Genomic DNA, 21,916 nt, shown 5'->3' with positions numbered 1-21,916 from the left:
GAATCTTGGCAAATCACATAATCCTATTTGCCTCATTTCCTTGTATAAAATGAGCTAGAGAAGGAAATGCCAAATAATTCCAGGATCTTTGCAAAAAAAAAAAAAAAAAAAAAAAAAGGTCTTGAAGAGCTAAACACTACTGAACAGTGACAAAATTGTATCCGCAGCACTTAGCACAGTACATTGAACATGGTAGATGCTTAAGAAATATTTATTTCTGTTCTATTTTCCTCTACTAGATTCTAACTAAACCTTCTGAGACCAGAAACTGAAGTTTAGTGCTTTTATATCAGCTCTACCCATAGCAGGAACTTAATCATTGATTAAAGGGAGAACTTTGTTATTTTGCATTTGTTCATATGTTGCTTGCTCTACACATTTAATTGTTCTCTAGCAATATATATATATATATATATAGTCTTTCTAATAGAATGTCAGCATTTTGAGGGCAGGAGTCATATATTCTTTTCTTTTGCCTCCCTTTCTACTTCATCCCCCACAGATTCTGTGAATATGGAAGACATTTGACAAATATACATAGAGTTAGAGTTTAATCATTCACACCAATGGAGAGGAACCTTGCTACTTGGCTATGGAATCTAAAATATAAAAATTTTATAGCAGATTTACCTTCTTAATTATTCATTGTTTAGATTGATATTAAAGCTAATTTACACTGCAGTTTACAGTCAAAGAAAGTAGGTTAGAAGCATAAGGAAGAAGATATCTGAGGATTTAAACAAAATATCACCAATAATGGACAAGATGCAGCGTATAACAGGTTAGTTATTAGTTATCAGCAGTTATTTCTGCTTTGCACAGTTAAAAATATTTCTGGAGGGGTCCAAGAAATGGGAATTTGTTATACAAACTCTACTGGACTAGGGGCAGAAGATCCAGGTTCTAGTCACAGCTCTGCCACTAACTTTGTGACCTTAAGTAAATAACTTCCCCTCTCTGAACCTCAGTTTCCTCACTTGTAAAAGATTATGATACTAGTATTACCTACCACACAAGGTTGTTATAAAGATAAAATGAAATAATGAACCAATCACTATTTATTAAGTAAAAGTAGGCTATGTGCCAAGAACTGAAGATAAAATGAAACAGTTTTTGTCTTCAAGTAGCCTTTCTCTCTTAGGGATGAAAACATGCTCATAAATATCTATAAAAAATATTATAGTCAACTAGGTAGCTCAATGTATACAGCTAAGCCTGGAATCAGGAAGACCTGAGTTCAAATATAGCCTGAAACACTTGCTAACTATATGACATTGAGAAAATCATTTAACTTCTGTTTGCCTTAATCCACTGGAGAAGGAAATGACAAATCATTCAAGTATCTGTGCCAAGAAAATCCCATGGATAGTATTGGTATGATATGGTCCACAGGGTCACAAAGAATCAGATGACAAAACTAAACAATTAAACAACTACAACAAACAGAATATGTACAAATAAATATTATAAGTAGTGTGTTTTCTCAACTTAAATGAATATATGAATGTCAACTGTGTGAACATGGGGTAAAATAGTTGGGCAAATAATTTTTAAGTTCTTTCTACTCCGAAATGCCTTGAGTCCATATGTAAATATGGATGTGTATCCATAAATATGTATGTATGTTTATACATACCATTTATCTTCCTGAAACTAGAAGCATTTTGTCCCTGAAATGTACAGTTCCATCAATGAGATTTAATAGGTTCCAATAATCATGATAAATTGTTTTGATTTTTTAAGGATAGAATTAAGAGTTATCACGGACCCCTTCCCTCATGAAATCCCCTCCACTCATGAAAGCAACTCCTATGAAGAGAGAGTGGCAGAATGATGGGAAAAGCAGATAAAAGGGATAAGCTAGAGAGATATTGAAATCACAGAGAGTAATAGTTCCCAGACCAGAATAAGAATAATAAGATATCTTTAATATTCAGTTTCATGGATTGCTTGATTACCACTGAACTTCAGCAAAAATTGCCACTGTCCTGTAAGCTATAGTCCTGTTGAAGAATAGAGGCCATGAGTTTAGCATTATCTCCAGAAACATTGTGGAAACAGATTTATCAATGTTCCAAAGCAAAAAAACACTGGGACTGAGTTTAAGGGTCAGGGGAACTGAGTATCATTTGCCTAGTGGGTTACAAAAATTTTGTTAACCTAATTATATCTCAAATCTCTACATAATTTTTAAAGCTTAAGATTTGCAAAGATTTCCTCAAAACAACTCCTGGAGATAGGTATGTAAGTATTAGATCTTTTTAGGTAAAGAAATTGAGGCTCAAATATGTAAATTAGCTTATTGAAAGTCACATAATTAATAATTGAAATTTATGTTATCCTTTGTGACTTAAAAATCTATTAATTAATAGTAATAACAATAATGATAATTGCTAGCATTTATGGTTTACTTAGCATTTGTAGCTTTATGATTTGCAAAGCATTGTCCATATGTTGTCTGTCAACCTTAGAACAGTAAGTGTTATTACTATCCCTATTCCACAGAAGAGAAAACTGAGGCTTAGGTGAAGTCACTTGCCCAGGATCACAGTTATTGTCAAAAGGCATAATCTGAACCCAGGTGTTTCTGATTTCAATCCAAACCTAGGTGACTAATATATCTCATTTGATTCTCACAACATTTGATTATGGCAATTAATCCACAAGCATTTATTATAGGTTTTCTATGTGCCAGACACATAGAAACATTTTGGTATACAAATACAAAAATGAAACAGTCTCTGCCTTCAAGCCAATATTAAGTTAGGGAAAACAATGGGTACATAAACACAGAAATAAATAAATAAATAATAAATAAAAGGCAGTTTCCAAGTGAGGAGGCACTAAAATGTTCAGGGATCAGGAATGGAAGGAAGCAACCGTTTATAGGAGGTAATGAGAGTCTTTGTGCTAGGACATAAATACAGGAGACACAATGTTGTAAGAGAGAAACAAGTAGGTCACTTGAGCTGAGCCTTAGTGCTTGTGAAGGAAAATTAATTGTAATAGGCCTGGAAAGGGAGTCTGGAATCAAGCCAAATCAACAGGCACGTCTTAAGCATCTAGGATGCTTCAGGCACTATGTTAAGTACTGGGGACACCAAGAAAGGCAAAAACAGGCCCTGCTCTCAGGGAGTTTTATTTTTTTCTTTCTTTTTTTCCCCTGAGACAAATGGGGTTAATAGACTTGCCCAGGATCACACAGCTAAGAAGTATTAAGTGTCTGAGGTCACATTTGAACTCAAGCCCTCCTGACTTCAGGGCTTGTGCTCTATCCACTGCACTACCTTTCAAAGAGTTTTTAATCAACTTAAGTGAGACAAAATGCAAAGTACATATAATCAAGATATTTACAGGGTAGATTAAAGTTACTTTCAGAAGGAAGGCACTAGCCTTTAAGGGAGACCAGGAAAGACTTCTTGAAGAAGGTAAGATTTTAGCTAAGACTTGAAGGGAGACTTGATAAGGTGGAAGATCATTTCTGGTAAGATAAACAGATAGGAAAAAAGTTAAAAAGTTGGAACACACAGTGTTTTGTTTGAGAAATATCAAGAAAGTTAGTATCGTTGGCTCATAGAATACACTGTATGTGAGTAAAGTAGAAGATTGGAAAGGTTGGAGGGGGCCAGGTTATTAAGGACTTTGGAAGTCAAATAATTTTATATTTGATCCTGGAAATAACAGCCATTGGAGTTTACTGAGTGGAAGAGTGGGGGTGGATATTATATTTAGACCTGCACTTTAGGAAAATCACTTTGGTAGATGAATGGATGATGGACTGGAGTGGGGAGAGATGAGGCAGGGAAGCTGTCCAAGAGGTTATTGCAATAGTCCAAGGTATATAGTCTGGTGATGAGGGCCTATGCTGGCAGTGTCAGAGGAGAGAAGGGAGCATATAGTATCAAAAATATTACAATGATAGAAATTATAGGATTTGGCAACTTACTGGATATGAGCAACAACAAAGAATGAGGAGGTGAGGATGTCAACTAGGTTGAAAACCTGGGTGACTGAGAGGATGATGATGCCTTCAGCAATACCAGAGAAGTGAGGAAGAAGAGAGGATTTGTGTGTAAAGATAATGAATTTAGTCTAGGCGAGAGGTGATAAAGGCTTGAGCTAGACTGAATGGAAAGAAGAGTGAAGATACAAGAGAAACTGTGAAAGTAGAATTGATAAAACTTGGCAAATGATTACAAAGGGATTTAAAGGGACAATGAACATGTGAAGAAAACTGCACATTTGAATGTCTGGGAGGATGAATGAAGAGGGAAGTTAGGAAGAAGGATGTTTTGATAGTAAAGATCATGAGTTCTGTCATGAACATATTGAGTTTGAGATGGCTGTAGGACTTCCAGTTGGAAGGTTCAATAGGCAGATGGGGATGTAATACTAGAGCTTAGGAGAAAGATGATTAAATATATAAATCTGAGAGTCATCTGAGTAGAGGAAATACACAATGTTATGCCTGTTTTATAAATGAAGAAAATAATTTTTGGAAGGAGGAAATCACATACCCTAAATCACAGAACTAGACACTGGCAGAACTAGGGTCAGACTTTAGGTCAACTGACTCTTAATCCAGTGCTTTCCTCACTATGCTAAGTAAATTATTTTTTGAATACTAATGTATAGGCAGACATATAGAAACACATTTATTTTGTCATGTATCTCTTGGGTTTCCTATAGAATAAAATACTGAAACATGGGTTTCCCCAAAATTTACATAAAGTAGAACAATTCAAGCTTGGTCAGTAGAAGGAACAAATAAAATGCAGTAGAAAGGGAATTAGAAAAGGAGTTGGGAAATCCAAGTTTTCGTCCTAGTTATGTCACTAAATTGCATATGATGCTAAGGAAACCCCTTCTCTTCAGTTTCTTCACCTGCAAAATGAAGAGGTTGAATGTTATAGATTTCAGACTGGAGGGAACATCAGAGGTCATTGAGAATAAAAACATCATTTCACAAGTAAGGAAACTGAGGACTAGAAAAAAAGAAGTGATTTGACCAAAGTGTCCTTAAGTAAGCAACAGAGCCGATTTCCAGATCTCACTTTTTTATGACTATGAATGATACTTAAAATCAACAGACTTTAGTGAAAATATCTAGTGTTCCATTCACTCTTGTTAAGAATGAATTCCTCAGGGCAGCAGTGGATAGAGCACTAGCCCTGAAGTCAGGAGGACCTGAGTTCAAATGTAGCCTCAGACATTTAGTACTTCCTAGCTGTGTGACCCTGGGCAAGTCACAACCCCAATTGCCTCAGGGAAAAAAAAAAAAAAAAGAATGAATTGCTCCTAAAGGGAAAGTAGAGAGCTAGAATCTTTCCCACACCTCTCATGGTCTACTTACTCATGGACACCACAACCTAAGGTGGGAGTCATATAGCCCCTATCCCTGGAACTCACCTATCCATGACATATCCTTTATCTTCCCTGTGCAATTCACTGCCATTCTCCAAACGCATCATTGTATCCATGCGCTTCACCATCAACTCCAATAGGTCACTCATCTTGCGGAGGACAACCCGGGACTCCAATGCACCAATAACTATAAGAAGAAAATTCAGCAGAATTAGGCCTAAGTGATTATGATTATTTAGAAGCAACTTGGCTCATAGGGACCAGGATAAAACAGAGATGGCCCAGAGCTGAGCTCTCCTGAATGGGATCTTTTTCGGTACTGCTGTTGTACTAAGAACTATTCTTTAGCAACACAATAACTATAAGTGGAATTGGGGCATAATCTATAATCCCAAATTCAGCTTCCCTTGTAGAGTAGGATTCTCTAGGAGGATCAATGAATATTTTCCTGACTACTTGCATTTTTTGTAATTTAAATAGAAAAGGAAAAATTAAGAGAATAGCAATGGATCTTTCAGTTATTCATTCAACTAATATTTATGCAGTGTCTACCCTATACAAGACAATGTCCTGGGCCCTGAGAATACAAAACAAAAAGAAAAGGAAAAGAAAGGAAAGCAGTTTTCACTTTTAGGGAGATTCCATTCTACTGGAAAAATACAACACATTCACATATGAGAAAAAAGCTAGAATTTGAGGAAAGAGAGCCCTTAAAGGAATCAGAACAGGATAAAGGTGTTATCTAAGCTGAGCACTTTTGGATTTAAAGCTTCTAAGAGGTGAACGTGAAGGGGAAATGAATTGTGGCAGATAGAATGTTAAGTTCAGAGGCCAACTAGAAATTGTTTGTTTGGAGTGTAGAGTAATATGAAAGGAAATGATAGGAAATAACCTGGAAAAGCAAGTTGGAGATATAGTCGGGGGGGGGGGGGGCATTAAATGTTAAGATGAGAGAGTTAAGTAAAAAATGAGAGATTAAACAACTTCAAGCCAAGCAAATCCCTAGGATACCAAGTCAATAGAGTAGCTATGGTTTCAAGTCATTGCTCCTTCCTCTGTCTCACTCTGGTCCCCAGTTGAAAACAGTGTAGGTGAACTCCAAGCAGAACAGAATACTAATGTCTTCATTTGAATGCCTTGGGCAAAATTAAAATTATTCCTCCTACCTCCTCATCTCATATAACAGAAGTTACCTCCCTCCATATAACAGAAGTTCTGAAACCACCATTTCGACTTGCAATATGGTTTCAGTACCACCACCCTACTGAAACTTGTGTCTCCAAGATGCACAATTTACTAATTGTTAAATTTATTAGTTTTTATATAACTTTTGGTATTTTGTTTAAAAAAAAAAAAAACAACAACAGTCATTTCCCCCCCCCCCCCACCTTCCCTGCTCTTGGGGAAAAAAAAGAAAAAGAAAAAGAAAAAAGATAATTCTTTTAACAAATAAGGATAATCAAGTAAAACAAATTATTCCAGTTGGTAATGTCCAGAAGTGTCTATTTCATCCTGTAACTTAAGTCCCTCAACTTCCCTATAGCAGACGTCCATAGCAGACTTCATTATTAGTTAGGCTTTTGGAATCATGATTTGTCAGAGATCAAGTTTTTCAAAGTTGTTTTTCTTTACAATGTTGGTGTTATAGTAAAAGTTGCTTTTATTCTATTCATTTAATTATCACTTCACATAAAATTTCCCAAGTTTCTCTGAAACCATTGTTTTCACTATTTTTTGATAGTGCAATGATAGTGTTGTGATATTCCAATCCAAACATGTACCACAATTGGCCTTAGACAATCCTCAATATGTAGATACCTTAGTTTCCAGGGTTTTTTCCCCTACTATGAAGAACTGTGTTACATAATGAGTTATTTTCCTCTTTGATCTTTTGAGAGTATAGGCCTATACTGGTATTGCTAGATCAAAGGGTAGACATGACTTAATGACTTTTGGAGTGTAGATGACTGATGATGAATCTCTAAGATTTGTAGACCTACAAGCTAATAGACCTAGATCAAGGTCAATCTCTTCCCCCAAGATTGTAATGTTTGAAAAAGTATGGTAAAGAAACTGGGACTTTCTATGTGGCATTAGGGAAGACACTAGAAGCTGTGTCACATAGACTTTGCTAAGAGACATATGAAAGGAAATTTCCTGATTCTCCCCAGGAACCCAGAGACCTTTATGGAATTGGAGTTAAGAACAAATGTGCCAATTATATCCCAAGTTGATTTGCTGATATTAGGAGATATTGCAGTTTGAAAATTTTAAAAAGGCAGCTTCCATTCTCATTATGGAACTGAGAACTGTAATACTCTCTTTCTCTCCTTCTCTCCCTCTCTTTCCCTCCTTACCTATCCCTCCTTCACCCTCTCCTTCTCACTCTCTCCCCCTTCCTTTCCTCCCTCTCCCTCCCTCCCCCCTTCTCTTCTTCTTCCCCTTTCTCTTCCTCTTTCTCCTCCTCCTCCTTCTTCCTCTTCTTCTTCTTTTTCTCTTTTTCCTCCTCCTCCTCCTCTTCCTCTTCCTCCTCTCTCTTTCTCTCTCTCTCTCTCTCTCCCCCCTAAATCCCTCCAGTAAGAGGCACCTGCAGAATTCATGCCCTAGCATTCTAATCCCCTATCTTAGCAAAAATAGTTACTATTTGCATATACTATAGATAAATAATTCTGAGTTGGGTAAACCTAGCCTTAATGGCCATCTTTTAAGTTAGAAATGTCAGGAAGCTCCTGGGCTACTGCCTCCTACTGGCAGCAGGAATAATTTTCCATGATGGGAAAGATAATTATTGAGAGGAAGAGGAACTCAAACCTCATCATGATTGACCAGAATCCCTTGTCATTTTCTGAGCTATCAGCACCTAGATTAGCAGAATGGGCAACTAGGCTTTAGCAGTGGTATTACAAGCTTGTGGCAAGATTCTGTCATGGGATGAGGAAGGAAAAGTCAGGCTCTACGCAAGGATCCTACTTTGCCCGTGGAAGGTAGAAGATGAAAAAGAACACATGTCCATAGCAATACTCTGTTCCAGCGTAAGGGTCAAAGCTAGGCCCGGAATAAGGGCCCAACAAGGTCAGCAGAGCTTAGGCCCAAGTAGTGAAAGGTGTTCAAGACAGCAGGGGCAGTACCCTCAAAATACAGTAAGTTAGCAATTGACCCTGCATAGTGGGATAGGTGCCAATGTAGTGATTATGGGTCAAAAGGCAAAAGCAGTAGGCACCAGCTTGGGCCCAATTAGCAACTAAAGTCAATTAGGCAAAGGCACAAAGACCCATAGCAGAGTAAGCACTGACACAAAAGTGGCAAAATATCACTCCCTTTGATCACTATAGAACTTAGTGATCTTATTGACTGAGTATTATAAGACTCAATGGTCTTTGGACCACTCCTGCCTGGGAAGAAAATGGAGGACCAAGAGATAACATTGTTGGGAAGTGGTTTTCTTTCTGGTAATAAAGGAGAACTGAAAGTGCCTTACCAGCCCCTACAGAAGAAAGATTCAAACTTTTCAAAACCTGTAGCTAAAACAAGGGAAGAGAAAAAGCATTTATTAAATGTGTACCATGTGCCAAGCATTATGCTAGGCACTTTACAAATATTATCTTATTTGTATCTCACAACAACCATTTTGGATTTGAGGAAACTTAGGCAGATAGAGATTATATGACTCAGACAGCCAGGAAGTATCTGAAATTGAGTTTGAAGTAAGATCTTCTGCAAACAATCAAAGCTCAAAGTTCTATCCCCTATGCTTTCCTCCCTCTCCTACCTGGTCTTACCTCTATAGGAGATCCTGATTCAGAGGCACTAGACACTAGTGCTTAATGATAAAGTACCTTTCCCTGACCAGTGATGAAGACTAGTGTCCAGCTCACCTCTTTACATACATGTGAACTTCAAAGACTTGGCACTATTTATCACAAGGACCAAATTACCTAGATCTTGAACTCAATTCTTTCAAAATGAAACTCTTAGTCTTTGTTCTCCCAAATTTAGTAGTTCCTTCAAAGAAGGCTGTTATGTTGTTTATTTTCCTTCGTTTTTGCTATTTTTCTGTTTATTCCTCCTACACATTGAAACCTTCACTCTAGCATATCTCTCATTCTTCTTCCTTTAGGTCTAGGTTGCAAAGAAAGAATATATTTATCCTGAATTTGAGCATTTTTCTGACTCAGCTCACTGACAGTATGGGAAGAATGGGAACAAAGCCAAAGCTTGCCCAGATCTGGGTCATTGAAATGGAAACTTCCCACATCATGCTAGAGATAAAGGCCATTTATGCAGGAGATCATGTTTTTAAAAAACGAGCAAAGCACTTGAAACCAAATAGCATTAAACAGCTTCATGATTCTCAGGTATTTCCTTTCCTTTCCAATCACTGCTAATACTTAGTAGTGGGTGTGTGTGTGTGTGGGGGGTGTGTGTGTGTGTGAATGTGTATGTGTATGTGTGTCTCTGTGTGTGTATGTGTGGGTGGGTGGGTGTTGTACATTGGTGCCCAAAGGCCAAGGACCCCATATATCTTTGGTCATGCCTTATTAGTGAAATCAATCTTTGGGTTTTTAACAATCCTACTTTATAAGCCCAAAGGACTTCAGTTCCAGGCACTTCTCAGATATAAAGCCCAATAGCTGATCAGTCAAAAAATTTCTAAATAAATATGAATGTTCTAATAAATAAATTCGTGTTGAGCTCTATGTATGGGTTTTGGGAAAATAGGAAAAAAGACATCTAAAGATAGACCTGGGAGAAAAGGACAGATATATCACACACAGGATAGGACAATGAGAATACATTTTAGATAGTAGGACTTAGAGTCAAAAGAGGACATCTTAAATATTATTTAGTCCAATCGCTTGTTTTTAGAGATAACTATGGCTAGTAAATAGCAAAGAGGGTTTGATTTCAAGCCCTTTGATGCTAAACTTAGTCTTCTTTCCACTATCTTCATGTTGCCTAAGCCTATATTCTTGCCCTGACATTGCCACCACCTAGCTGTTGAATTTTAGAGAAGCCGCCTGATTTCTCAGACTTCATCTTGCCTGAATATAAAACAGACATAAATTACTTCCAACCAGCCCCAGCACTACCTCATGGAGAAGGGAAGGGAAGGGGAAAATCTTTTATTAAGTATTAATAATTAATAATAATAAGCACTTTATGGTTATTATTTGATAATGACAGCAACCTTGGGGAGGGAAGGCTATTTTCACCCCCATTTTATAGTTGAAAAGACTAAGAAAAACAGAGATTAAATGACTTGTCCATAGTCACACAACTAGGAAGTATCTAAAGCTGGATTTAAAGTCAACTTTTTCTGAGAGCTGTACCTAAACTCAGAAAAACTCATCTTCCTTAGTTCAAGTCTAGCCTCAGACACTTATTAGCTGGGCAAATCCCTTATACGTGCTTGCCTCAGTTTCCTCATCTGTAAAATGAGCTAGAGAAGGATAAGGCCAACCATTTCAGATTTTTGTCAAGAAAATCCAAATGGAGATCATGAAGAACTGGCACAACTGAAAATAACTAAATAGCAACAGCTTCCTGACTTTATTCACTGTGCCACCTAGCTGCCCCCAAGTGCAAGGTAATAAGCAACTGGCTTGCTGCTGAGTGAATAGAATTAAGGACTAGGAAGAAAGTTGTCCCTTCCTTAAGGAGAAAGACTAGCTCCTTCTGGTCAATCCTCCCTATCCTTAGGGAAAATTGTTAGGATTACTAAGTGAGAACTCAAATATTCAATGTCCTCGAAGAAAAGTAACAGATAACTTTTATTGTTGTTGAGGCAATTGGGGCTAAGTGACTTGATCATACAGCTAATAAATATCTGAGTTTAATTTGAATTCGGGTTCTTCTGACTTTAGAGCTGGTACTATCCACTGAACAACCCAAATGCTCTTACGGGTAACTCCTTACAAAACAATCTTTTCCTATTCTCCTAAAGCAGACAATTTTTGAGTCTAACTCCTGATAGAAGGGAAACGAATGAGGGTACCACCTCATGTGTCCCCTGTAATATTTGTTTTTGGAATTTCTCTTTCCCATGACTCCTTGCCCAGATGAAGTAAGTACTCTTTTCCCCTTTCCATGTAAATGTAAGTCATTTCCTGATGGACATCCTGGGTGCACTTAGCACATCTGAGGTTAGAGGAGAAGGGTCACTTCCTTTGGAAAAGCCAGTTAGCTTATCAAATCCAAAGTGGAAAAGTGGGAAACAGGTCACATTTGAATAAGAATTGGTATAAATCTGCAGAGGCAGAATGTGGAACTATGGCAGCAAAAGGTATAGAATGAGGAAAAAGAAGACAAAGAGCTTGTTGACTATGGGAAAATGGATGAATATTTGAGGAATATCCTCCCCTCCAAAACATGCCTCCCTATAGATGAGGAAATAAAAATTGGGGTGTCTATAGCACTCCTAATATGCAGATATCTCTCCCTTCCTGGCTCAGAAAAACTTTTTTTTAAATGAGCAGCTTTGATGTTTGGTTTGGGGATGAGTTAATTCTAAAGAGGGATAGGAACCAGATATGGATTTTATTGGGCTCAAGATAATATAATAGTATACACAGGATAATATGGATAATTCATAGCACTTTCAGAGATCATAGATAAGGACTTGAATATACCTCTACCTAGCTCCAAGACCAGCTTTTTAATGTGGCCTCTTGATTCTAAACTTATTAAATTCAGGCTTTCCTTACTGGACCATCACTCCTTCTGACCTACCCTTAATCTACCCAGCAACTACAAAAAGTTGAAGGGAAATGGTTTGCTTTTTAAAAAAAAAATACTTAATTTTTTTAAATTTATGAAATAAAACAAGCAATTCTATAACATAGTAGAATAAAAAAAAGGTGATTGTACATGAAATTACAAATTATTATGTACAACTTTAATTCTTTTAAAATATATAATAAAGTTATCATGTAAATTTCTTTTTCTTTTCCCATAAATGGCTATCATTATTCACAAATATATTTACCTTTTTAAAGTCATTTGCACTCCCAATATCAATCGTTTCCCAGTACTTAGCCCTCTATTCTGACATACTTTCAACCAGTATTTGAAGTTGGAAAGAGAAAAGAATTTGGAGTCTTTACATAATAGAGGAACAATTAGGTAGGATAAATGACTCACTGGTATAACTCTAACATGACTAGTCTAACATAAAGATTCTGGATGGAATCAGATTCTCCTGGAAGGAAACAGGAGAAATAAGGAGATAAAAAAATGTTTAAGGCTTACCTATAGTATTTGGGAGTATAATAGGATAACTACTAATTTCTGATTTGGAGTGAGAAGATCCATTCTCTCTCTAGATCACAATTTCCTCTTCTATAAACTATATCATTGTTTGCAGTCACGTCCGACTCCTCATGACCCCATTTGGATTTTCTTGGCAAAGATACTGGAATGATTTGCCATTTCCTTTTTCAGTTTCATTTTACAGATGAGAAAACCAAGGCAAACAGGGTTAAGGGACTTGCTCAGGATCACAGAGCTAGTGGCATAGGACAGATTTGAATTCAGGAAAATGAGTCTTCCTGATTCTACACACCCAGTGCTCTCTCCATTGTGCCATCTAGCTATCCCTGTAAACTAAGAGAAGTAGAATTAAAAGATAAGGGAAAATATAGAATGATAATATTCCCTCATTCAGACCACATCTTAAATTTTGAGTTTATTTGCTCAACCCATATTTTTAGGAGAGACAGTGTAAAAACCAGGTTGTGTTGATGGGAAGCTAACCAACATAGTGAAAGGTTTTGAGATCTTGAGGACAAGTCAAAGGAATTAAATTCTTTTAGCCTAGAGGAAAGAAAATTTAAAGCAGATATGATAATTGTCTCCAAATATTTGAAGGCTATCATGCTAGCGATGGATTAGATTTATTCTTCTTGGCCCAATAGAGCAAAAGAAAAATAATAGCATTAAATTGAAAAAAAGGAAAAATTTGGCTTAATGAAAGGAAAAATTACATGCTTTATTCACTTTACTCTCTATCAATAGGATCTGGCAGAAGTAGCATCTAAATATTGCATTTATTAAAAGTTGGTCTAGGGGAGAAAAAACTGCATACCCATAATTGCCAAAGATAAAAACACATAGGAAAATTTCTAATCTATATGTAAAGTAAGTTTTTGGAATTGGAGCTATTAGCATCTTCTCAGAAAGAAGGAGAGGAAAGCACAGAAATGAAAGGAATTGATCAGCTGAATAACATCCAAAAGAAAGTGATCAGGGCGGTGACTGTCTTTGAGATTATGACATATTATCTCTAGGAAAACCCAAGTTTGAATTTGCCCCATATATTTACTAAATTGTGTGATCCTGGGGAAATTATTTTAAACTTTCCAAGCCTCAGTTTCCTCATCCTTTTAGGTCCCTTTCACCTCTCTATGTAGGTTCTGTGATTAAGGAAGCTTAACTTGGAGGATAGAAAAAAAAAAAAAAAAAAAAAGCAGAGATATGATATCTTCATCAAATCTGCAAATATATGAAAGGCCACTATGCAAAAGGCAGATTATACTTGATCTGCCTCAAATGGGCAGAATTACAGACAATAGCTGAAAGTTACAGAGAAACAAATAAGGTATAATGTAAGGGGAAATGTCCTAGCAGAGTTATCTAAAAGTAAAGTGGGCTGCTTTAGAATGAGTCCCCATCTTGTGAGAACCGAAGACCTTCAGCCCAAAATTAGATGATCACTTGATGGATTCTTGCTCAGAGCAGAGTTTCCAACTGGAGCTCTATTCCCCACCGAGAAGCCTCCAGGAAGGATATCAAAACAGCTTTTTTTTCATAGGGAAATGCCTTTTTCTTTCATTTCTATGAAATTGAAGAGACAGTCTGCTTGAGGGACTGATGGGAGATAGCTTTATCTAAGGGACTTGGAATCAATAGATTGATATAGGTTTGATTTAATGCTTCAGGCAAGGTCTCTTGACCAAATTGATCAAATTCCTTACCCTACCTAAACTTCAGTTTCCTCCTTTGCCAAAATAGGGTATTTCCTGCTTGCCACATCCTCATTCCCAGAAGCTTTTAGTGAGCAATTAATATTAAGAGCTGCTCCACTGGGGATCCAACTGAACAGGACAATTGGGCAAAAGAGCTTTTTCCCTTTTTCCCTTCCTTTCTCTTTCCTTTCTTCTCCTTTTCCTATTTTTCCTGAATCATCACAATTAAGTCTGTTCACTAGTTGAATAATCCTGCTATATCTGCCATGTTAAACTGAGTTTGTGCATGACTATCATTATCCATAGGCCTGCTACACAAATTTTAATATTATATACCCAAACTAACTTGAATATATCTCTGGATATCTCCTATTCTCTAAGGTTTTCTAGGAAAGTGCTATGTTGGACTGCTCTACCAGACCTAAATTTGTGGATGACTCAGATCTCTTATGGGTAACCTCTGTTCCCCAAGTAATTTTGCAACCAGTATATTAGGTTGGAAAGGAATATTTCTTTTTTATTATCTCTATAGAGTTTCACCTTTGGTTGGGACATATTTGGCTGAATTTCCTGTCTGCATGGTAGGTACCAATTCTATTATCTTCAGGATCATCATCTTCCAAGTTATTATCTAATCTCTCTATAGTAGGCAAATGGGATTGTTTTTCTTGAGTCTCTTATATTGCAGCCCATACTCTGCCCTGGTTCTTTAGAAAGTCATATCAATTTCTCAATAAGTAATAGTTTGTTTTGGAATGTTATCTTTCTAGAGTATTGAGCATTTGGAGGGAGTGGGATGGGAGGATGGGGGTGAGTTATCTAATAAATAAGCAGGTTGTCTAGGTTTTCCATGACTATGGAGCTTCCATTATTCTGTTATTTTATGTATTTCCTACATAGCCAAATACCTTAGCAGAACTCTACCATCTGAATGAAGATCTTGACAATGAACTTGGATTTCATGTTGTCAATTGTCTCTATCAGAACTTCTCAGATTGAAGGCCAGAGATAGGCAACAAACTTTTTAAAATATATCTCTTTCCTGAGACATATACTGGTTATGACTCTCTCCATTTCCCCTATTTTCTTCAATCCCAAAGCAAAAGTCAATAGGAAAATGTAGAATTTACTCAAATATTAAGTATGAGTTAAAGCCTGAGGCCTAATACCTTGAATTCAAGTCTAGTCCTGCCAATATATGGGCTTGGCAAGATGAATTTTAAATGGCAAGAGAAGGTTCCAAGAACCATAGACATATAGGGAGAAACCAAAACCTCTAATGTCCTCTGATTCTACCTGCCCACTCTTTCTCTATAAAGACTGTTAATGGTAGTCTTTCTAACTTAAGATCAAGACTTTTAACTAAGCTGAGGAGAGGACAATCTTGCTCTTAAGTTAGAAAGACTTTCCTGACTCTGCTATATTCTATTGATAAACTATTCTGTATAATTTCCCCAACTATTATTTTATTGCTTGCTTTGATAAATGTTTTCTAATAACTGTGATTATCTTTTTGTAATAAACATTTGGAGGGAGGGGACTACTTCCTTCCAAAAATTACTGAAACAGAAATGAAGTAAACAAACATTTATTAAATAAATTGATTTATTAAACCAGGCTTTATTGATTGCTTGATATTAAGCATTTATTTTGTGCCAGGTAATGTACTAAGTGTTTTACAAATAATATCCCACTTGATCCATACAACCCTTTGAGGTACAGATGCTGTTTTTATCCCTAGTTATCCCCCAGGAAACTGAAGCAGAAGTCAAATAATTTGACACAGGGTCACACAGCTACAAAGTGCCTGAGACTGGATTTGCATTCAGGTCTTCCTGATTCCAGGCCCAGGGATCTACTTCTACATTGTCTAGTTACCAAAGAAAAAGGTTTTTATCCTGTTGTACAAAAGGAAATCATATTCTTAGGCTGCAAATATATCAGTTGCAGGCATGGGGGTAAGTAGCCAATAGACAACTGAAGATTAATGAGAAAATGGGGCTCTGTTGGAGGAAGAAGAATGGAATGGGATTGCTTGTATATATAGAGGAATTTGCCTTGCAAAGAAACGCTAACTCCTTAAGTGAAACTGAAATGAAAGAGAATAGAGTAACAGAAGACATCTGAATAATATGATGAGGGAAAGAATAGGAGCTCTCATCTGAAAATGACTCAAATTTTTCAGTAAAATGTGAGTCAAGGTTTAGTCCTACCTGATCCTTTTGTAGATATGGAGAGAGGAATGATCATTTATTCATAGCTGTCTTCCTATTTCCTACAAAGCTGGAACATAACTCTCCCCATCTTTGGCAGGCAACACTCAATTGGATAGATGTTATTCATTCAAATTTGTAACTAAGCTCCACACACATAGGTTTTCAACTCAGTAACAGCACATTTTAGAAACAATAATTCCAATTTATAAATTGGATATTGAATCATGCTATGAAAAAGTCCTCTGATGGCAAATACAATAGGTTTTTTATAACCATTTTTCTCTTGGTCAGTGGCATAAAAGACTTGGGTCAGGGCAAGCCAATAGTGTATATCTGAGGGAATGGACCAAAACTTCCAATTCTGGTTCACATTTCCCATACCAAGAGTTTTCTGATAATTGCACCCAATTCCAGTTTATTTAAGGTACTAACAACATATTATAGGAAGGAAGGTAGGGCTCAATATCAGAATATATTGACTAAATGGTAGCAGAGATCATCTTCAAATCAAATAATTGTCTTCAACTCAGAAATGAATCCAAAAACATTTGCCTTGGTGACTTTCCAGTGCAATAAGAATGGAAAAACAATTGATGGGAATTGATCAGAAAGGGAACTAAGGTGATCTTTGCAGGAGTAGGATATGAAAAGGAGAAACTCACAGAATCCATTTTACGGACTTGACTCTCTTGAAAAAAACGTCATGGAAGAGTTCTTTACATGTCATGGACAATCTCAAAAATAAACTAAAAGAACTAAAATAACAGTATCATTATAGAGTTCAGAAGTCTATATAGATCTTCATAGTAGTGACGTGGAAAGTCTTGGGTGATTCTGATATGTGGAGGCAGTACACAACATTCAAGTTTCAATTATGTCCTGGATTGCTTTCTCGGCAGTCAATGACTTTTCCTCAAACTTGGTACATATTCTTTTCTAAATACACACAGTATAGAAGAATAAGCATAAATTTAAAAGGACAATGTTTTGGAATACATACATTAAGAACACAAGTAACCAAAGTAACTTATGCCCATGGTGTTACTTGGCCCTGATATCCTTTCTCTTCTTAAGGATTTCTCATATTACTCTCTATATGTTCGTGTCCCCTGACTTCTCCTCCCCATGCAAATTAGGTAAGTTTTTAAAGTATTGAAAACATTCATTCTCCAGAATTGATTGATTCAAGGGATTAAAAGGTTGAGTCTATTAATGTCACTTTCTATCAGCTTGAGTACAAAACAGCCATAAAAATCTTCAGGTCTTCTCTAATGGATTACCATGAACTATTTAGAGGCAGATGAGATTCTCTTAGCTGAATCAACTCACTCTATTCTCAGAGAATATCATTTGTTGAATGACCCTCCCTTGTTATGACTAAGTAAATCTACTTTTGTTAACTAACATCCAATTAATTCTTAGACTTAAACTACCTAGAACTGGCCTGAGTCAGGACAAATTCAGAACACAGGACTAGCTCTTCTTTATAGCTTAGGTTAATTATCTCTTGAATTGTAGTATTCTCTCTAAAATGTAATGTTTTCTGTTGAGATTTTCTTGGGGTCTCTGGAGGCAGCCTTTGTTTCAATTAGTAATCATTTCAGTTCAGTAATCACAAGTGCAACCAGGTGTTGCAAGGTGTTGATAAGACTTCAAAGTCTTATCTTCTTCACTTGGGACTCAGCTAGTTTTCTGGGGGCCTTTTGGAGTCTTGGTTTCAGTGGGAAGCGGAGGAGGAGAGCTTGCCACCAAGGTGGTGTGAGATGAATCTGAGTCCAAGGGTTTGTGTTCCAGCCTCCAGCCTCCAGCCTCCTGTCTGCTTGTCTCTCTTTTTTTTCTTTTTTCTTTTAATGTTTTTTTTAATTTATTTTTTAATTAATTTTTATAATTATAACATTTTCTTTGACAGTACATATGCATAGGTAATTTTTTTTTTTTTTACAACATTATCCCTTGTACTCCCTTCTGTTCTGAGTTTTTCCCCTCCTTCCCTCCACCACCCCCCCCCCCAGATGGTAGGCATTCCCATACATATTAAATATCTTATAGTATATCCTAGGTACAATATATATGTGCAGAACCGAATTTTGTTGTTGTTGTTGTTGCAAAGGAAGGATTGTATTCGCAAGGTAAAAATAATCTGGGAAGAGAAACAAAACAAAACAAAACAAAAAACCAATGCTCTCAGTTTACACTCATTTCCCAGTGTTCCTGTTCTGGGTGTAGCTGATTCTGTCCATCATTGATCAATTGGAATTGGATTAGCTCTTCTCTGTGTTGAAGATATCCACTTCCATCAGAATACATCCTCATACAGTATCATTGTTGAAGTGTATAATGATCCCCTGGTTCTACTCGTTTCACTCAGCATCAGTTGATGTAAGTCTCTCCAAGCCTCTCTGTATTCCTCCAGTTGGTCATTTCTTACAGAACAATAATATTCCATAACATTCATATGCCATAATTTACCCAGACATTCTCCAATTGATGGTCATCCGTTCATTTTCCAGTTTCTAGCCACTATGAAAAGGGCTGCCACAAACATTTTGGCACATACAGGTCCCTTTCCCTTCTTTAGTATTTCCTTAGGCTATAAGCCCAGTAGTAGCACTGCTGGATCAAAGGGTATGCACAGTTTGATAACTTTTGGGGCATAATTCCAGATTGCTCTCCAGAACGGTTGTTTTCACAACTCCATCAACAATGCATCAGTGTCCCAGTTTTCCCACAGCCCCTCCAACATTCATCGTTATTAGTTCCTGTCATCTTAGCCAATCTGACAGGTGTGTAATGTTATCTTAGAGTTGTCTTAATTTGCATTTCTCTGATCAATAGTGATTTGGAACACTCTTTCATATAAGTGGAAATAGTTTTAATTTCATCATCTGAAAATTGTCTGTTCTTATCCTTTGACCATTTATCAATTGGAGAATGGCTTGATTTCTTATAAATTAAAGTCAATTCTCTGTATATTTTGGAGATGAGGCCTTTATCAGAACCTTTAACTGTAAAAATGTTTTCCCAATTTGTTACTTCCCTTCTAATCTTGTTTGCATTAGTTTTGTTTGTGCAGAAACTTTTTAATTTGGGGTAATCAAAATTTTCTATTTTGTGATCAATAATGGTCTCTAGTTCTCCTTTGGTCACAAACTCCTTCCTCCTCCACAAGTCCGAGAGGTAAACCATCCCATGTTCCTCTAATTTATTTATGATTTCGTTCTTTATGCCTAAATCTTGGACCCATTTTGATCTTATCTTAGTATATGGTGTTAAATGTGGGATCATGCCTAGTTTCTGCCATACTAATTTCCAGTTTTCCCAGCAGTTTTTGTCAAATAATGAATTCTTATCCCAAAATTTAGGATCTTTGGGTTTGTCAAACACTAGATTGCTATTTTTATTCACTATCTTGCCCTGTGAACCTAGCCTATGCCACTGATCAACTAGTCTATTTCTTAGCCAATACTAAATGGTTTTGGTGACTGTTGCTTTATAATACAGTTCTAGATCAGGTACAGCTAGACCACCTTCATTTAATTTTTTTTTCATTACTTCCCTTGAAATTCTCGACCTTTTGTTGTTCCATATGAATTCCGTTGTTATTTTTTCTAGGTCATTAAAATACTTTCTTGGGAGTCTGATTGGTATAGCACTAAATAAATAGATTAGTTTATGGAGTATTGTCATCTTAATTATATTTGCTCGGCCTATCCAAGAACACTGAATGTCTTTCCAATTATTTAAATCTGACTTTATTTTTGTGGCAAGTGTTTTATAATTTTGCTCATATAATTCCTGACTCTCCTTTGGTAGATATATTCCCAAATATTGTATACTATCGACCGTTATTTTGAATGGAATTTCTCTTTGTATCTCTTGCTGTTGGATTGTGTTGGTAATGTATAAAAATGCTGAGGATTTATGTGGATTTATTTTGTATCCTGCAACTTTGCTAAAATTCTGAATTATTTCTAACAGCTTTTTAGCAGAGTCTTTGGGGTTCTCTAAGTATACCATCATGTCATCCCGCTTATCTCTTAATCTCTGATCTCCCTGGCTGAGGCTTCTAGTTTATATGCTATACACTGAGTACAAACCAATCATTATATTGCTAGGAAACCATTATTTGTTGTGGGATTAAATCAATGCTAAATTAGATTTAACCATTGTCTCCTTAATTCCACTTAGTATCTCATTTCAAGTTCTGGCCCATAACATCTTCTTGTAGGATTAAATCAATCATACTGAACCATGCTAAATTAGATAACTATTGTCTCATCAATTCCACTGACTTAGTACCTTGTAAGAAGAATCCTTTGTTCAGAGTTCTGACCCATAACATTGAATCAATTCTCATCTCTGCTACCAAAGGTTTCTTTCCTTGAAGCTGCTTTCTGTTCTAAATGTTATGTCTCTGTCTGGAGGGTGTTTCTTTGCTCTCTGCCTTGGTCTTCTTGACTCTGAATCCTACTGGATGTATTATCTAATGCATAATGTCAAGACCTAAAAGAGTGGAAGAGAGAAAATAATTTTCTCTTCTCCCTTATCCACCCTTTGTTAGAAGTGTTCTTTGTCTCAAACTCACAATCTCCAGACTTGGCAGATTTAGTTTTTTAAAAGCCTCCAGGAATATGACATTTCTGCCCCCCCCCCCAACCCAATAGCCAGTCATTCTTTAAATTATATTGAGGAAAAACTTTTACACACTTCATAAGGATGATAGGATGTAGACATGTCTTCACACTTCATTAGCATATCACTTCATTATTTTTATTATTTACCCCTTACTTTCTATGATTATATCTACTTGGTGGGAAGAAATAAAATTCAACCATATGGTGCCTTCTATGTGCCCTACCCCTCATTTTCTCCCATTCCCCCTTCCCCACCACTATTAAATAAAAGGTAAGAAGAGGAAGGAGAGAGTTCTAAGCACTAGGGGAATCAGTAAAAATTTTGTAAAGTAGGCAATGGTTAGGTTGAACATTGAAGGAAGATAGGATTTGAAAAGCAGAGCAGGACAGGAAGAAAAATATAGGAATTCATGGAGGCAAGAATTAACAAGTCAAGATGTGGAAGGAAACTAATACAGTTTGGTTGTAGCAGAGCATGCATAATGTAGTGTAATATGAAATAAACCTAAAAAAGGAAGTTGGAGCCAGATTATAGAGAGATTTTAAATGTCAAAATTTTGTGAAGATTTTGTATTTTATACCATATACAATAGAAAGACACTGAAGGTTTTTAACAAGGCAATAACAGAGTCAAGATCTATATAGCTCTCCTTTCAGCACTTCAAAGGATTTGTAATTTCAGTGAGGTGGCTCTTCCTTTCATCAATGCAAACTGCAACCCATTATGATCCTGTGAAAT

General features: G+C 36.5%; 1 protein-coding gene across 4 annotated transcripts in view; it reads right to left on the bottom strand.

The window, feature by feature from the left end:
• Positions 1-21,916, bottom strand: part of MGAT5B (alpha-1,6-mannosylglycoprotein 6-beta-N-acetylglucosaminyltransferase B) — a 125,844-nt gene that overhangs the window by 85,510 nt on the left and 18,418 nt on the right. For 2 of the 4 annotated variants that reach the window (XM_074260219.1, XM_074260218.1), the window contains one exon: positions 5,410-5,551. The exons of 1 other annotated variant lie outside the window; for it this stretch is intronic. In XM_074260219.1, the coding sequence (XP_074116320.1) occupies positions 5,410-5,513 (104 nt within the window). In that variant the 5' untranslated portion in view covers positions 5,514-5,551. Of the gene's footprint in view, positions 1-5,409; positions 5,552-21,916 lie in introns of those variants that run through there. One more of the 4 variants, XM_074260220.1, reaches the window with a different exon arrangement.

The sequence above is a fragment of the Sminthopsis crassicaudata genome, chromosome 4 (genome assembly GCF_048593235.1).
Source record: "Sminthopsis crassicaudata isolate SCR6 chromosome 4, ASM4859323v1, whole genome shotgun sequence".
NCBI classification, from domain to species: Eukaryota; Metazoa; Chordata; class Mammalia; order Dasyuromorphia; family Dasyuridae; genus Sminthopsis; species Sminthopsis crassicaudata.
This window is presented reverse-complemented; position numbering and strand designations above follow the sequence as displayed.